The following is an 18,520-nucleotide window of genomic DNA, read 5'->3' as shown; positions in this document are numbered from 1 at the left end:
AACAATTTCTGGACGATTCTCTGAAGGAATATCAGGATCTCTGGAGGAGTCTCTGAACGAGTCCCTGGAAAAGTTCATGGAGCAATCCTTGGATAAATTCCTGGATGAATTCCAGTAAAGGTTTTGTTGGAGGAATTACTGGAGGCACTCCTGCAGGAAGTCCTTCAGAAACATTTTGCGAAATCTTTAGAGCATTCCCTGTAGAGATTTTTCTGGTGGAATCCCTGGAATAATCCTTGGAAGAATTCCTGGTAGAATCCCTGAGCGAACTCTTAGTAGTATTCCCGTATTGCTGAGAGTGCTCCTGGTTGAACTCCAAGTTGAACTCCTTGAAAAAGTCGCTTTGGATCGTAGATATTATCATGCAGGAATTCCTAGTAAAATCCCTGCAATAATTATGCAAGGAATTTCTGGAAAAATCTCTCGTTTCAAAGTCATTGATCATTTTTGTCCCTAATGAATAATACTGCGGAACTCGTTTTTGTCCCAAGCACCAAAATACCGCCATTTTCTTAAGTAAGGATTGCTGAACCCATGACCGTTTTCAAAAAATATCATAGCACGTCTAGTTTCTGAGATATCGGATTTTGAAAATGCAAAATTTGGCTATTTCAGCCAACTTTGCCTGCTTGTATGGCAATTTATTTGCCTAATTTGCCAAAAAATCAAACTTCATTCAACAGAGTTCACAATACTTCGGATGCTCAAAAATTAGTTTTGATAAGAAAAGCGAAGAATTTCGTGTGGACTTGCAGTCTTCAAAAAAATTGTTGAAAATATCGGTTGAAACGGGAAATTTCAACCTAAGTATATCTTAAATGAAATAAGTTCTTTCTTGCATGCTTTGTGGATTATATAACAAAAATTATGATTAATCATATTTTATCTTTTATGTAAACATCAATGAAATCAGTGTTTTATACAACTTTGGTGACCTGTTGCTCAAAATTGTGACGTGCTGGAACATTTCTGAGAACGGCATCAGATACATCAACAATCCCAAATCTACTGGAGACACATAATTTAAATCTTGAGACACGCAAAAATGTCATTTTGTTACGCTGTGTACACGGGAAAAAATTTGATCCCCAAATCATGATTTACAAATCATGAAATTCATAAATTGGTTAGGTCATAATATCAGGATCACAAATCATGATTCCTGGAGTCAGAATCATGATTCTCCATAAGCGTAACATCCAGAGTGAAAATACTAAGCGGTGCGCTTTTCTTCAAGTTATTCGCATCGATCACCCGTTATCCAAGATAACGAAGTGGTTGAGTGGGCCTGTGGCTTTCAATCGGAAACTTCTTGGTTCGAATCTGAGTGTATTGTTTTTTTAAATTTTGTCAATCATAAACGGATGCGCGACTCAGCTTTTTTGGCATTTGAATCATGATTTCGAGCAATCAGCAACAAAAAAGTAACGCGTTTGTTGCGTTACGGCAATCTGCTTCATGATTTCATGAGTCCAAATCATGGTGTATTTTCATAAGCTGAAAACACTCTAGAATCATGATATCATGAGTCATAATCTTGTTTTTCGATTCTGATTTTTACCCGTGTAATATGTCACTTTTTGTAGCGCCACTCCTAAAGATTACTTAAAACTTCTTTTAGCAGGAATATGTTCGTTTTCACAAGTTGGGAAACGTCCCAAAATTTCGTTCCGTTTCATAAAACCATATTCTGATTTTCATAGGGTCAGTGTTCCCTTAGTGGACAGTCCCCTATAGTCGCACTAGTGGCTTTTTACGGCCGTTTTGCTATGAATCTTTTCAAAATATTTTTTGACATGAAGGTCAGGAGCTATTTATCTAAGTACCATTGATACACAGCTTGATTTTGTTCAAAAAATGATCGAAATAATTAGTTTTGCTTAAAATTTGAGCTCCCTTGCGCCTATAGTTAACCTATTGTTCCTATAGTAGCACTACTGAGAGAAACTATTTTTTATTATACGAAATAATTAATGAATCAAGTACTTTTTTTACATCAAACGAAAGCTTTTGATCCACACTTTCAAGGAAAAATATAAAAGCTTTGTAAAAATACGGTTTTGATTAGTATTTTGCCAACGCCGTGATGCTAGTGCTACTATTGGAACAGAAATTAGAAATAGTGCTACTATAGGCACATGTATTCCTATAGTGGCACAAGCGATAATAAATGCAAACATATGAGTTTTCGCAGTTTTCATATTTTTCCCACAAAACCAAGATAAAAAGCTTTCAGATGATGTAAAAATAATGACGCTAGCGTTATTTTTCGATTTTATACGAATATTTTTTCTTAGCTATGCGGCTATTGGTACATCGACCCTACTTCATATTCCGTACGTGGTTTCGTTTCATATCGACATGAAAAAACTGCATATCGCATACCCCTCTGCACCATAACGGATTTGTACATTGGTTCTTCTCTTTTCTTCTCCCCCCGCCCCTCGGGTTTCATTGCAGATTGCACCGTCAGCAGATTGTACCACCACAACAACTTCATCAGCATAACGAACAGCGCCATCAGCATCAAAAACACCGCCGGAATTAAATCTGCAGCAGCAGCACCAACAATTCAGCCACGCGTTTCATCCACAGATATCGCGTCGACGTCACGCGAAATAGTGCGCGATAAAGAGTCACGCAACTCTCGCGCGGCCACAATCGAACCGGAGAAATCAATTTCGATTTCCAATGAGATCCCCCTTGGACTGCCGCCGATGGTTGACCGATCTCGTCTTCAGCAGCACGGCAATCGTCAGTTAGTCTACGCCGGGCGGAGGTCCGTTCTGCAGCAGAAAACCTTTTGATTGGGTTTTTTGAATTGTTTTCATCTTTGGCGGCCAGCACCGACTTCCAACAGTGGGTGTGGCTTCGTTAATTCGTTTGTAGGTTTGTTGTTTTTTCGTAGTTTTATATCATTGGTTAACTAGTGTGTAAGGTCCACATAATGGAAATGCTACGCAGTTTGAGCTTTCTGCTTGCGACGCTTTTGCTCGTCGACTTCAGCCTGGCCCAGTGCCCCTGGCAGCGGGAGGTTCCCGATCTGCAAACTTCGTGTCTATGTGCCTATAATCTCGGACAGGAGCTGTCCGTGCAATGTGATCAAGTAAGTATACGGATGGAGAATCGTTGGGCACATCAACTGAACATCTACCCCTTTTCTTCCAGGTTGATTTTCCCATATTAGTCGAAGCCTTAGATAAGTATGCCCGAGCAACGCCGCTCGATCTGCTCTACGTCAATAACTCGACCATCGAAAAGCTCGAAGCCAATGTGTTCGAGAATCTCAAGCTGTACAATGTTCAGCTAAGCAGTTGCAAGATCCGCCGGATCGACGACTTCGCCTTCAAGGGCCAGGAAGATATTCTGAAGAATCTGAACCTGCAGGATAACCTCTTGGAAGAGGTTCCGATCCGATCTCTCAAAATCCTGAATATTCTAAATTTACTAGATCTATCGAAGAATCGGATACACACCATTCCCAACGATGCCTTCAACGGCTTATCGAAGCTGTCTACGCTCAAGCTGAGCGATAACAACGTAACCCTAGCCCCATTCGCTTTCCGTGGGCTAGAGAACAGTTTGAAGAATCTGAACCTGAAGGGTTCCAAACAAAAGCGAGTCCCAGAGGCAGTGCGAGGACTTAAGCTGCTTGCCTTCCTCGACCTATCGCAGAACGGTATCCGCGAGCTGCCGGGACCAGCTGGCATGCGAACCTTCGAAGGTCTGGACGCATTGACGGCGCTCAACCTGGAGCGTAACGTGATCCAAAGTCTGGGCGAGACCGCCTTTTCCGGTATCCGGAAGACACTGAGCTCGTTGAGTTTGCTGAACAATCTGCTCGCGGAGTTCCCCGTCGGTGCTATCCACTCGTTGCGCGAGCTGCGGGTGCTCGACATCGGTTTCAATTTGCTAACTGCCTTGCCGGAGACGGCATTCCGCGGCAATCCGGCCGTCACACTGCTAGCCCTCGATGGCAACCCGCTTCCGACTGTGCCTGAAAAAGCTCTGCTACACCTGAATCGAACCCTGCGAGGCCTATCGCTGGGAGGTCGATTTCTACACTGCGACTGTAAGCTCCGGTGGGTCGCCGAATGGATCCGGAATGGTGATCTGCAGGTGAGTGTTTTAACTCTGTAGGCTACGGGGGTCACATTAATATTTCTAATTGCTCGTATTTGAACATAAGTCAGGTTGAACAACAGCGGACAAAATTATTCCAGAACATCACTGGGTTAGCTAGGGTAAACATCACATAAACTTCTTTTCAGCACTGTTTTATTATCAAGCAAATGTTTTCGTTCTAAAAGAGACCAGAACTGTAATTTACGATAAGTTGCGACGAACTTGTGGTCTAAAGATCTCATTAACTCTGATGAACTCCAAGGACTCCTGAAAATCCAGATATTTTAGTCATAATCTTTAGCAACTCATGAATCATTTTGAAGCATATGATAGTAACTATTAGAGTTTTGTAGCAACTACATGAAATCGGATATTGGAGGTCATCCAAATCGTGCTGTAATTGAGGTTCCAATGGTCTATCGCCTCTACTAAAGTATATTCTGATACAATTCTCATCACTACACTTTCGGAAAATGCACTGTAATGCATTTTTAAAGTCACAGGGTCTCTTAGACACGTTGGAACTACGATTAGTAAATGTCCCAGCCAAGGAACGATTTACCGCCGTTGCTTCTGTCCGCAGCTCCTTACTAGCTCCTACGAAGTTCGTGCTCTGGACACTGTAAATTTCCAGCGGAGCTCCTCTCCTAGCTATGAACCGTCTTATCGCCATTTTACATGATTCAGTGGACATGCTGCCTGCACGCTACCTCCAAATGTACAGCCAAACAGGTGATAAGTTTCACCAATCTTTTCACGTTACTTCGTCCAATGCGAATTAGGAAGGGTCCACAGTAAACAATCCCGATGAAGGTGAATGGCCGAACATACGGTGTTACTCTAGCAACCGGAAGCGGTGTCATCCGCGGTGTCTTAGGATCAGCTCCATAGACAATGCATCAGGAACTTCTCCTCGCAACCTTTCGAACAACAGTTCTTAAGCTGGGTACCGTAATCCGGGGTAACATTGATCAGCGAGGGAAAATTGATCGCAATGACCCTCGTAAAAAGCTCGAATCAACATTTATTGATGAAATATTTTCAATGCATGAATGGTGATTCTTTTTCTTCTATTCATGAGCTAATAAATAATTAGGTTTTTGCGAAAACTAAGCTGTGTTCATGCGTAAATTTTTCAACTTTTGTAAACAATGATTTTCATGATTATGGTTGACACCTTTAAAGAATCATGTCTCACATGAGTTCTGAAAACGATATGAGCAAGAGAAATGCGCTTGTTACTAAAAATGACATCGCCAAAAACGATTCCGTTGTCAAAACTTTCATAAACATGTTCAATAAAGCATAATTCACAAATAATTATGAAACGTGAAGAATTTTCTTAGGAAATTGCCTACCTTTAGGCGTATTCCACAATCCAAAGTGTTTTTAATTTTAAAATAACTCAAAAAGTAAATGACGACTTGGCCTTCATATTCGGCTTTAGGGACCGCGATTTTAGTAAGTAATGATATTTTCAATATTACCGAACGATGTTTCCATGGGTGATCAATGTAGAGCAGCTAAATAAAAAAATCACTTAAAACATTTTTTTAAACCTGCTTTAAACTTTCAGAAAACAAAATACAGTATATAGACACGAGCAATGGGTGTCAGTACTTTTTAAAAACATAAAATTTGCAACACATGCATTTTCAAATCAAATATTTAAGATATATCCAAAAAAATGATCAATGTCATTCCGGATTACGGTATGTGGTAAATCTGTTTCAGCTCATTGATCACAGTTCCTTTATAACCACGGTAAAAAGACACAAGGTATTATACTCCGAAAAATGACATTTGGCAGTGACGTCTTCCTATCGCAAACTCGAACGATTGCAAAAGAAAGCAAGGCCTGAACCAATTTTCACAGCACAATTGCTGCGTTCAACAATTCCTCTCTCGATCTTCTCCAACAGAGGTCAATGAACGTATCCGACCGTCCGTAGCAACCGTTAAAAAGTTCGAGAAGCGTTGGTAGTTGATCAGAGGATCCGAAGTTACTCGATGATGGGCGTGGATAGAGCTCCACTCTTCCAGACTCGTTACGTTTAAAATCTTGCTGACTCGGAACGCCACGAATTCCGCTAACCTGAACGAATCCAGAACTGGACTGTTTTAGAGTCACCCCAGATGACACGACGTTTGATAGGTAGTGAGTGGTTTGCGATTGCATCTAACGAATTCCGATGACTGCGACCTGTAGCTCTAGTCGAGGAACCGACATTGGATTCAGGGGTGTCACCTTTGTCTTTGCGGACACTAATGCGCAACGCACTTGCAAATAATCCGGAAATAGCCGGTACTAGCGTAAGCGGTCTCACTCGCGTCGACAAACACGTGCAGTTCTAAGCTGCCTAGACTACAAGAGTCATAACCAGGAAAGTAGCAGCGATGAAACCTCAATGGGTTCAAATTTTGAAGCACATCATCGCCGCCAGTTAGGAACCAAGTCATCTGGAATATAGTCTTTCCAGCCCACGCCGGCTCTCCAACTATCCTGGATCAAGCACTTGCCTTGGATTACAAATGCTGCTACAAGTTCTAGGGGATCGAAGATACTCATTACAACTTGCAGGACTTGACGTTTCGTTGGAATAATCTCTTCCGCTAACAGTAGCTGAACGTTGGTTTGCAACCTTAGGGCGAACGTGAATTCTTCGCTTTCCGGTTGCCATGCCATTCCTAAGATTCGTTTCGAATCTGTAGACTTCACCGCAATAAAGGATTTCGTGACTTGCAAGCTTTGCTCCCCGACCCATTGAGGGAGTTCGAGAGCCAATTACGAATCTCGAAACCCGCACTTGCATGGATCTCCTTCACTTCTAGGGCTATACGAACAGCATTCACAGCCATGTCGGAACTGTTTGCATAGTCGTCCACGTATTTATTCTCCCCGATACCTGCAGCAGCTTCCGGATACACGTTCTACCATTCCTCGGCATTCTTATTTTGATATATTGGGCTGAGTATGGTGAACATGTAAAATCGAGCGTTTCAACAGCCATTACGAATACCTGTATCGGATCCTCTGGTGATTGCTTCAAAGTTCTCACAATCTAGCTAGTCGCCCTTCTCGTGGATGGTGAATGTTACCCCTCCCTGCCACGTCTCCAAATGGCCAGCCTCTGCGGGGCCCTCTTATGAGTTCAGCTTCGATACCTTCCTTACCAGCAGCTTAATTGTTCTTTAGCTGATGAATGGCATGCTTAACCTTCTTTAAAGGGCTGGTTGGTTTCCATCGTCCGCCGTACTGACGAAGGCATTTCCTCCGTTGTCTCGACCTTCATTGCCTGTGATCCCAGCGCCATTCAGGTGTTCGTCGACGTGCTGCTTCCACCTTTCGATCACTTCACGTTCGTCCGTAAAGATATTCCCATCCTTATTCTTGTACATCTCGTTTCGCGGCACGAAGCCGTTGCGAGATGCGTTGAGCTTCTGATAGAACTTACGTGTTTCTTGAGACCGGCATATCTGCTCCATCTCCTCGCACTCCGTCTCCTCCAGGTGGCGTTTTTTTCTCTCGAAAAAGGCGGGTCTGCTGTTGCCGTTTCCGTTCTCCTCCAGAATCTGCCTACATTGCTTGTCGAACCAATCGTTTCGTCGAGTCCATCTCACATACCTGACGTTGTTCTCAGCTGCATCGTTGATGGCTGATTATCCTGTACTCCAGCAGTCCTCCAGAGGGGCTTCATCTAGCTCACCCTCTTCCGGTAATGCAGCCTCGAGGTGCTGCGCGTATGCGACATTCGTTTGCTTAAGCCTCTTCAGGGCATACCGGGGCAGCCGTCGATACCGGGGCAGTCGCCGTTTACGACAGAGAGCTTTGGGCGCAGTTTAACCATCACCATATGGTGATCGGAGTCGATGTTAGCGCCACGATAGGTCCTGACGTCGATAATGTCGGAGAAGGTGCCGTCCATCAATCAGAACGTGGTCGATTTGTGATTCTGTCTGCTGTGGTGATCTCCAGGTGTATAGGTACGGAAGACTGTGTTAGAAGAAGGTGCTACGAATTGCCATATTCTTGGATTCGGCGAAATCAACGCGCTGTGCGGTGTGCGCTTAACTTTCCAATAGTCGGTCTGAGCTCCTCCTCCTGGCCAACCTGAGCGTTTAGATCTCCTATGATGATTTTGACGTCGTGGCTTGGTCAGCTGTCGAACTCGCGTTCGAGCTGCGCGTAAAAAAGCGTCTTTATCATCAGCAGTGCTTCCTGAGTGAGGGTTGTGCACGTTTATTACTCATTGCATTTTTACGTCTGTATTGCAGGGCTTGACCCCCTAAATTTTCGAAGGAGCGTTCCCCCTAAATGTTCAAAGGATCATAGTGCACCGTTTAGCTTAGAGTCCTGCTCTGGCACTCAGACGATGATCAGCCGCCCCTGACATCAGAAACAGACGCTGTTGGGAGTTGGGAGTCGATCTTCCTTAAGGTTGCTCGTACCCCGGCCAGTACTACAAGAAGGTAGTGATAGGAGTAACTAGGCAGGAGGCTAAAGACCATACAAATGGGTCTACTTCATTCCTCAAGATATGATTTAAGGCTTATTATTGGTGTTTATGATTACCTAGGTATTACACTTAAAAATAATTCATGAAGTTATTTACCTTGACCATGGTAAAAAAAATGATATTCAGGAGGCTTTTGAACTATTTAAGGTTAATGATTATTTTTTTGGTTTCCTGATTCATCGTTAATTATAAAAAAAACACTACCCGTTTATTCCTTTTTTGTACGAAAAAAAAATCGCTCTTTCATTATAAACCAGTGCTGAAAGGAAGTTTATGTGATTTTTACCATATCTAATACATTGATGCTCTGGAATAATTTCGTCCGCTATAATCCTAATCTATGATTTTCTATCACACATAAAACTATATCAAGTAGTGAGGCGATCCTGAGAAATGCATGGAAAATATTAACTCATACACAAGTACGAGCAATTTTATTTTTCTATATCAGCCCTGTATCCTACGGGTTAAGGTAAGATGTCCTTAGGAGCACGTCTAACAACCCTCTTCCATCTTCTAGGTCACCTCTCGCGAACGTAATCCACAGTTCTGCGGGTCTCCGAACCGTTTCCGTGATCGCGGCTTCTACTCGATCCAACCGGAGGAACTAACCTGTCCGGATGCTGAGGTCAGCATCGAAGGCCCGGTAGGTGTCGTTGACTCACTGCTTCCAAAGACCACCTCCACCAGCCCTCGACCAACTACGGTCCTTACCACTCTGCCACCGACGGCACTTGCAACGAACACCACCCTTAGCAGCACCACTATTCTATCGACGACTGCACCGACGACCACTCCTCTGTCTTCGTCGTCTTCCCAAGAAACACAACCACCGACCACGACCACCGAGAGTACCACACTAACTACTACAACACAGTCTACGACCAAACAGAGTACGACGGCAGCGGCAACAACGACGACCACCACCACCAAAGCCAGCGTCAAGAACAACAACTGGCGCAGCAACAACAACTCTCCTCCGCACAAGCAAAGACCGCCGCTGGTCTTGGGATTCCCACCACAACGAGGCACTCAGATCGATGACTCCAAGGAAGTTCAAGTTAAAAACGCTTTCAGGTAAGATCTTCCGTGTTAAACTGACCATAAAACAGAACTAATCTCTATTCATATCTACAGTTCCCGCCAGGACAGCTCGGTTATCATCCAGTGGGACTCGGACACCGCCAACATTCTAGGCTTCCGTGTTGTTTATCGCCTGTTCGGCGATAAGAACTTCAAACAGGGACCGCCACTAGAGGCCAGCGAGCGGGAGTTCAAGATCAAGAACGTCCCCACGGCTGAGTGCATCATTGTGTGTGTCGTGTCACTGGAGGAGATCAACGTGACGCCGGACTCCGTGCCTTACAGTCAGTGTCGCGAGGTGCGAACCGTCGCATCGCCCGCCTCCAACATGGACAAGATCACGATCGCGGCCAGTGCTGCCATCTGCGGAACGATCTTCGTTGCCGTTATTGTCTTCATCGCTGCCAGCAGGTATGTGCTCGGTTTCAGCCAAACAACTATTAGACTATTATTTTTGGAAGTTCTGTTTCTACATATTCGAAATTATTCGTTTTTCAAAAAAGTCACACACTGACGTTACACTTCTTATCTGCCCTTCTCCTATTCAAAATTGCACGACATTTCCCTTTTTCCTGCACCCACAACACACGTTCTACACTCGCATCTACACTTAACCCCCAAAAACCGAACCGCGCCGATGCGCTTCTACAACGGAAGGATCTTTTTCAGACGACGCTCCAAGCAGCTGCAGTCGCTGTCCCAGCAGAAGAGTGCCCTGCCGATCGCAGGCCTTCCGGTCAATTGCTGCGGCCCTACGCCGAGCCCGAATGGGCCGCTCGGCTCGCTGGCAACCCTGTCCGCGTTCAACTCCCACAAGGTAAAGCGAAGCTTCTTTGGCAACCGTAACAAACTAACGATTACCAAGCTTTGAGTGGTTTTTGTGTGACTGAGGGCCCCATTTGTAGGCGCTATTGATTTGACGTTTGAGTTTCTGTTTTGTTTTTGTGTTTAACAATAGATTTGTGTTTGTAACTAAAACTTAATTTTCTGCTTTCTAATCATATTTAACTGAAGTACTAAGAAACATATGTTTAGCTTTATGAAATAACCTATTCGTAGAGAGTTGGGAACAACACCGTCTGATTTATTGGAAAGAGTTAAATCTAATTAAACAATAACTAATGCTAACTAAAAACATCAAATTTGATTAATAATAAGTAGAAGTATTTTAAAAATGTACAAATCATTATTTAATAGTAAGTTTGTGAAAGTAGGAGTCAACCAAGAGAGGTAACCCATTCGACATACATTTAAAGAACTCCGAAATGATTGAAAACGCAGAAAGCTTAACAATTCTTATATTTGATATATGTATAACAGTTAATATATATAACAGTTAATCGATACACTATGAAATGAAGAACTACTATAGTGACGGGTCTATCATTTGCAAACTCATCGGTTCAAACCCAGACAACCAAAATGTACGTAGAACGAAATCACCTGGAGGCTTTATGTGTGCAAAATTTCACTTATAAGATGTCGCGAAAAGGCCTTCTACGTACAAAAGTGGAGGCGATATGCGTGCATATATTATGTGATGAATAATAACATACAATGCGAGTGTATAAATATTCTACCGAACCAACCTGTGATCTTATGCGACTTAACTTATGATAACAAATGTTGATTTGACAGCTGCTACGGATTGATGCGACTTACTTTGAACAAGTGTACGAGACGAAACAAAATGTATAAATGAACTCAGAAAAGAAGTGTTTTATGCGAGGAAACTCATCAAACTGACGAGTTTATCCATGGTGTTTTGCGGGTTTGATGTAATTAGTATGAATAAACGAGTTGTAATGTGAACTTTCATGCGATTTCTGGTTGTCTGGGAATCTGGTTGCAGTGTGGTTCGTATCTTTTATTATTACGTTTTTTTTTCAAGCGCAGGCTTATCGTTCATAATCATGAGATACTCTAAAGAACACCTTACAGACGACATCATTTAACATGTTTTCTTCCAAATTTCTATGAATATATTAATTACATAAATGATAACTGCCTAAGAGATGAGCCAGTCTTATAACTTTAGTCTTCCTTTATAGCATAACCTGATTAGCTCAGCACTTAAAACGTCCAATTTGAAAAGGATATCTTCAACTGAATGACTAAAAGAGCTTCAAGACCCATTTCCATATTAAAATTCGCAAACAAAAAACGCAATGCAACAACTTCCGACTAAATAGCGAGAGCATTTTAATCCACACTCTAGCAAGCATTAAGGATTAATTCGCCAGAACTCATGCCTACTCATTCGCAAAATAGCGAAAGTTCATTTTGGTTGCACATAACTTCCTTCCCTCTGTCAGACGCACGACATGGAAATCAAAGGTTCATGTTTACTTTTCGGTTGGATGGCCGTTTCGTGCTGCCGGAAAAGGGCACCCAAATTGAGCAGCAACTTTTTCTCCGAGTAAGACGAATTTAATTTCAAATAAACAACATGTCAACTTATTTGCTGGTTTTGCAGCCTGTACGCGCCTTGGAGCGAAGCGGTGCTTCTGGTTGGGGAGTTTTTTGAGTAAATCGCGAATAAGCATTTTCTGCATCTCTTTTGAGACAGAGACTCAGTTTAACCCGTATAGGCCTGAGTGAAAGCAGAAAACACTAAAACCCTTACCAATCAGCGAGTACTTATTGGATTCAAATATTTTTTGTCAGTGTACTGGCCCACATATCTAGTATCTAGAAATGGCCGGAGGAACTCGGGAATACTTCTGTAGCCGGAGTTATTGCCGTGGGTCAATGGGTCAAGTCGGGTAGAAAAAGGCGATTTTTTGGGACATGCCAAATTATCTATATTTATTTCCAATTACATTTATTTTATTTTGCATAAATCAATAAGATCTGATATTTAACATTATAAATAAATTGTTTTGCGCCATTAAGAATGTACCAGACGCGGCTACTCGGGCTTAATATCCTGCAGAACCGGCTCTAGATTTGTTAGGTATTAAACCGTTTCAATTCTAAAAAAGTATAGATCGAACATAATAGTTCACAAAAATGCGTTCCCATAAGCTTGAAACAGATGTTAAGATACAGATTGGGCACCTTATCATAAATTTGAGGCATTCCGGGACCCGAAAATGGTCATTTGTAGGATCAATCAAATCCAGTTGACATAATTATTCAATTTAATCGATTATCAGAAGGTTTACGCTGATGCGCTTTTCTTAAAACTCCTTGATATAGTGGCCATATTATAGCCGATTCTAAAATTTATCTGTGACTTGAAATTTGCCTACCTCCAGGGGCACAGAAGCACAAAGCCCTTGTCACCCGACCTGACCCAGTGTTTCACCGCAATTACTCCGGCCACAGGAGCATTTCCGAGATTCTTTGACCACAACCCGACAAGTTCCTCAATCAGTGGGAATCGAACTCACGATCTCATGCATGATCTTGCCTAATGTCTAGGTTCTTTCCACTACGATTGTTTGTTCCCAAGGATCATATGGGAAACAAAATTAATAATTTTATAAGAGAAAGAAAGCTTTTTGGTGAAGGAACAGCTATTGAATCAGAGTTAGTCATGAAAAGACATAAGAGTTTTTATTGCCTACCACCCACATTCTGTCCAGGAGAAGAAAGGTCAGCTCTTTTGAAGATAGAACAGCGATCTCTTTTATTAAGGTCTTCAGCCTCTGCCTGGAGATATTAAGACTATAACATTATTAAACAATATGGTTGCTATATTTTCGAAGACAAGCTCATATAAGTATGGCCATGTTTTTTTAACACACTTTTCACCCTTCTAGCAAAGCTAGAATCTTTCACCTAACCCGGCTATCTGTGGAGCTCGTAGGGTTTAGGCTCTGTGGTTCTCACTCAACGATCTATTATTGTCTATTACTCAACGGTCTATTGCGGATGCACGTCTAGATTGTGGTAACAGAGTATAAAGTGGGAAACAACTCTGTACAACGCTACCTTTCTTTGACTTGGGCTACAAGTCCGATGTCCCCCTGGAATTTCCTCATGATATTACTTAGGGGGCCGAGGGCTTGTTGATGCCTCTACGCCTTTTCGTCATCCCTTGCTCTATTCGCTATGGCTGCAATTTGTCTCTTCAACGTCACTCACATGTGAGACTTTTCGCGATAGATGCAACTGTGTTTGTTGGTGCGCTTGACTCCATTACTCTGCTCGTCAAGCTCTACGGTCGGACCGGTTGGATGCCGAGGTCCGTTTCGCGATTCCGGTTCGCAAGCGCTCGACTACCCAATGCCGGCTGTTCGTCGTGATTGATACTACTCGGCGTAGTTCCCGACTGTGAAATTACGCGTTGTTCATACTCCGTTGTTGGTCGGTAGAGGCCAATGTCGGCCCAGTGATTCCGGTTGGACGATGACTTCCGGCTTACTGGCGCTTCGACGACTCAAACCGGTGATACACTGGTACTACTCAGAAAGGCCCCCAATGGTGGCCTCCGACTTCCGGTGGAAGGAAACTTCCGGTTCACAGGCGCCCCGACGGACAACTACCGGTGCTTTTTCGCGATCTACTTAGCTACTCCCCGGCGGAGGATTTAGCCTACTCCAACTCGATGGTGGTCCGCCAAGTGTCAGGGTCGGTTCTGCAATTTCGGTTGGAGAGTGACTTCCGCTTTGCCGGCGCCTCGACGACTTATCACCGACCCTACGTTACGCTCGTTCTACTCGGTTTAGCCTACTCCGATCGCGCTCGATGGTCTCCTCTCTTCAACAGACTGACTTGTCGAGTGTCGAGGTCGGACCGACGATTCCGGAGGGAGGTTGGCTTCCGGTTTATCGGCACCACGACGACCCGACGTCAAGCACTGCTCTCTACGTATCGTTTCGCTGCTCAGCGCGCCAGTTGCGCTGTATGCCATCTGCACCACCATGTTGGTCATCATATTCCAAAGATCGGGATCGCTTATCATTCGTGTTCGACGCTGAAGGTCTCACCAAAAGCAGCCGCCACCGTGTTTCGTACTATGTTAAACCTCGATCAGTCGAAGAAAACATGTTCTGGCGTTTCTTCAATCTCCATACAATCAGGACAAAATGGTGAAAATGCATGGCCAAATCGATACAGATACTGCTTGAAGTAGCCGTGACTCTGTGCTCCGGCCGATAGATTCGAGATGAGACTGTGGGTCCACCTACCTTTCTCAGAGGTGTCTCATTCTTGCTGCCACTTAACCAACGAACAAGTTCTTGACAACTTCCTCGCCTGCCTGGTTTCTCTTCGATGATAGCATCGACTGCTTCGGGCAGGATGATGCAGATTGGGATCATTCCAGCGATTACGCATACCGGCTCCGACAATATAGTTCTGTACGCGCTCACCACTCGCATTGTGATGAGTCGGAACGCGATGTTTAACTTCTCACGATTCTTTATGGAACCTTGTGGAACTCCAGCCGTTCCAGCCGTTAACTCCTTCGGGCCGGCGTCAGTTTCATACCTCAGTATCCGGTTTAGGAAGTAGCTCTTTAAAACCTGGCACAAGTAGTCGGGAACCCACATTCTGTGCAGCACTGTGGCAATGGCATCCCTGCTGACGCTGTTGAACGCGTTCTTCACACCCGTTCCAAGAGTATCCAGTAAACATATAGTCCTATATGATACTAGATTCCCGGGCGATTTTTCTGGCATCGGCAACAGTGCCAGTTTCTAAATTTTCCACATTTCTGAAAATTGACCATCGTCAAGGCATTTCTGCTTAACCTTTCTAACCATATCTGGATACGCAAGGACCGCTGTTTTAAGTGTCACGTTAGGGATTCCATCCCGGGGCCTTGCTCAGCTAAGGCTCTTTTACCGCTGCTATAAGCTCATCGTTGGAGATCTGACGACCTCTTCATTGCCATATGGTGTGGCCGGCCACATTGTAGGGTCATGCTGTGGCATTAGACCCTTGACGATGACTCTCAATTTGCCCGCACACATTTCGACCGACGTCGACGGGCCCTTGATTTTCGCCATTATCACTAGGTAGGCATCCCCCAAAAGATTAGCATCAGCTGCTCGGTACAGTTCTTTGAAGCAGTTGGACTGGCTTGCTGGAATACGTGTCTCCGCTCTTCTCGGACTTCCTCGTGTCTCGCTCTCCGATATCGTCTCCCGGGTTTAAGACAAGCAGCGCAAAGAGTGAGGAGTGCCTCGTTCTACCAATACACAAGACGCTAGTTGTTTGGAGGCTCCGTTTTCTCAGCATTTTTATGTCACACGCCCTGACCATCATCCTTGTCAGATCCATCGCATCGAGATCCGGGATATCGCTGTCTACACGAAGTGCTTCGACGAAAAGGTCCTTGTCGAAGTCCTTCGTCTTCTACTGGCGCTGCCGCGCATCCCCGTCGGCCAATTTTCTAGCTGATCGTCTGGTGTTCACTACGGGTATACTCCTCACTTACCATCCAGTTCATGTTGCCCGCCAGCGATGGGCTACATCATGTAAGATCGATGGTCGAATCTCGTCCGTTTGTCCTAAATATGCTAACGGTACCTTCATTGCACAATTGGAGATCTAGCTTTGTCAGGGCCTCCAGCAGGCTGTAACCTCTGGCATTGGTTAGCCTGCTACCCCACTCCACGGCCCATTCATTGAAGTCTCCTCCAATTAGAACTGGCCTCCGACCGACAAGCTCATCGGTCAATTCCTCTAACGTCCGCCTGAGTTCGTCGAGCGTCACCATGGAAGAGCGTATCAGCTACCTACAGAGACCATTGACTTTCGCAATTTCAAATCCTTATTTGGTGCTAGAAACCACTATTCCCATGTCGTTCGCCACCCCTACGGCTCAGCTGGAATCGCAACGTTGCACTTTACCAGTATGGCCATGTGGAACACTATAAACGTATTATTCTTCTAGAAGAACATTTCGGTGATCCAAAGAGGAACCTAATCAGGTAATACCTAATCAGGTAATAGGTACCTTATTCAAAAGTTTGCATATTTATACAGTATGGGCATCTAACCCCGGACCCAATGTGTTTGAAGGAACGCAGCATTAGGTAGATTGCCAACTGAAAAGACATGAGATTTACTGAATTCAATCAAAGAAATAGAAAAGCACAAGAACTTCCAATGCCGGCCACTCACTTCTTCTGCAGTTCGAAGAAGGATACTAATAACTTGATGGCTACTAAAGAGAGACTAGTGACTAGTTTATGATTCTTACATTGAACTATGAGAATCTCTAATTCAAAACGTTCTGAACATAATTTCCAGCTTCAGTCGAAGAAAGGCATAACGAGATCATTTACTTTCGAAAGATAGTTTCGATGACCGATAATTTTTGTTGTGGTGTCACTAAGGATGGTCCAGGCATACTTTTCACGTCTACAAGGCTTTCTCCTTAATTAACTCCAGGTTTGCAGATCAAAATTACTATAAAAATAATTAATTCTTCAGAGATCTCTTCTGAGGGTCACTAAATTTCCTCCATGAATCCACAACCTCATAAACAATGTTCATTTGGTCACAGTTTCATAGGCCGAATTTTGAATTTAGGTCGGTTATAAATACAGAATTACACTGCAGTATACTACTTCTCTTTGGGAGCTGTTCATAACCAAGGTGGACTTATGAAGAAAAGAAACGATTCTGATCATACAAGTGTTTAGATATGCTGAGAAAATTGACGTGGTTTAAAAACACTTTAAGTAGATCTTGCATTGATGCACAAACGAGCATTTTTTATACAAATGTCAACAAAAATTTCGCCACGGATTTATGGCAGATCCAGAACATCCAGATTTCTATCTTTCCGAGTTTCTGAAAATTTCTTCAAGCATTCTTCCAAAAAGCTGTCCAGCAATCCTTCCAGAATCCCCTTAGGTTTTTTCCCGAAACGAGAAAATTATGTATGTTCCTACAAGCAGCGTTCTTCCATAACATCTTTCTGAACCCTATTTTCGGAAAAAAAAATCTTCGATTTGCTTTCGATTTGCCGCAGTTCCATGAGTTCATGAAAATTCATTTCAAAATATTCAATAGCTAGATCACAGGCTAGATCAAGAATTCGAACATTTTATGAAAAACCATCTCATATCTTCAGTAATTTTTTAAGATATTTTTCTGGAATTTCGCTTGAGCTTTATCTAGAAATTAGTTTATGGACAAAAGGTCAAAAGACAAAACGTCGAAAGGACAAAAGGTCGGAAGACAAATGGTCGAACGAACAAAAGGTCGAAAATAATTTGCTTGATGGGAAATTTTTCCCTGTTTGAAAAAAAATTCGACCTTTTGTCCCTTCTCTTTTGTACTTCGACCTTTCGTCCTTTCGACCTTTTGTCCCAACCAACTTTAAACCGTTAACATGTAGTTTTTTTTATCATGTTTTAAGTTGTGGAAACACGTTTAGGGCGAAAAAGAAATGTTTGATTACAATCTGACTTTCGTCTTATTAAAATACTACGAAAACCCATAATTTAATACCTGTTAGCCCATATTACTTAAAAAAACTACGAGAACCCTTATTTTTAAAACCTTTTACAGGTATAAACTTATAGCGAAGACATGTATTGTTTCTACATAAATTGGCTTGTTGAAATCCTTTAAACATATTTGCGTAGAAACTAAGCATTTTAAATACACTCAATCTTACTTGTAACAATTGTCTATTTTCTGTAAATTTAAATATAATGCGATGAAAATTTTATTCAGAAAAAAAAACATGTCATCGATTTGTGTTTTGATTCACAGGCTTGAAAAAAAATGTTTTTTAGATTTCATGAACAAGAAAGTTTGAGTGTAATCTAAACTTACTATTAATGCTCACAGGAATCCTAGAGATTGCTTTGAATGTTGATTTT

General features: G+C 43.0%; 2 protein-coding genes across 3 annotated transcripts in view; one reads left to right on the top strand and one right to left on the bottom strand.

Annotated features, from left to right (window-relative positions):
* Positions 1 to 18,520, bottom strand: part of LOC5573090 (rab3 GTPase-activating protein catalytic subunit) — a 261,913-nt gene that overhangs the window by 175,523 nt on the left and 67,870 nt on the right. The gene's annotated exons all lie outside the window — the stretch shown is intronic.
* Positions 1 to 18,520, top strand: part of LOC5573094 (leucine-rich repeat and fibronectin type-III domain-containing protein 3) — a 174,419-nt gene that overhangs the window by 119,685 nt on the left and 36,214 nt on the right. For both annotated transcript variants that reach the window (XM_021846126.1, XM_001654351.2), the window contains exons 2-6: positions 2,461 to 3,106; positions 3,169 to 4,119; positions 9,163 to 9,719; positions 9,780 to 10,136; positions 10,395 to 10,542. In XM_021846126.1, the coding sequence (XP_021701818.1) occupies positions 2,948 to 3,106; positions 3,169 to 4,119; positions 9,163 to 9,719; positions 9,780 to 10,136; positions 10,395 to 10,542 (2,172 nt within the window). In that variant the 5' untranslated portion in view covers positions 2,461 to 2,947. The remainder of the gene's footprint in view (positions 1 to 2,460; positions 3,107 to 3,168; positions 4,120 to 9,162; positions 9,720 to 9,779; positions 10,137 to 10,394; positions 10,543 to 18,520) is intronic.

This window comes from Aedes aegypti, chromosome 2, assembly GCF_002204515.2.
Source record: "Aedes aegypti strain LVP_AGWG chromosome 2, AaegL5.0 Primary Assembly, whole genome shotgun sequence".
NCBI classification, from domain to species: Eukaryota; Metazoa; Arthropoda; class Insecta; order Diptera; family Culicidae; genus Aedes; species Aedes aegypti.
The sequence above is the reverse complement of the archived record's forward strand: the minus strand, read 5'-3'. Positions and strand labels throughout refer to the sequence as shown.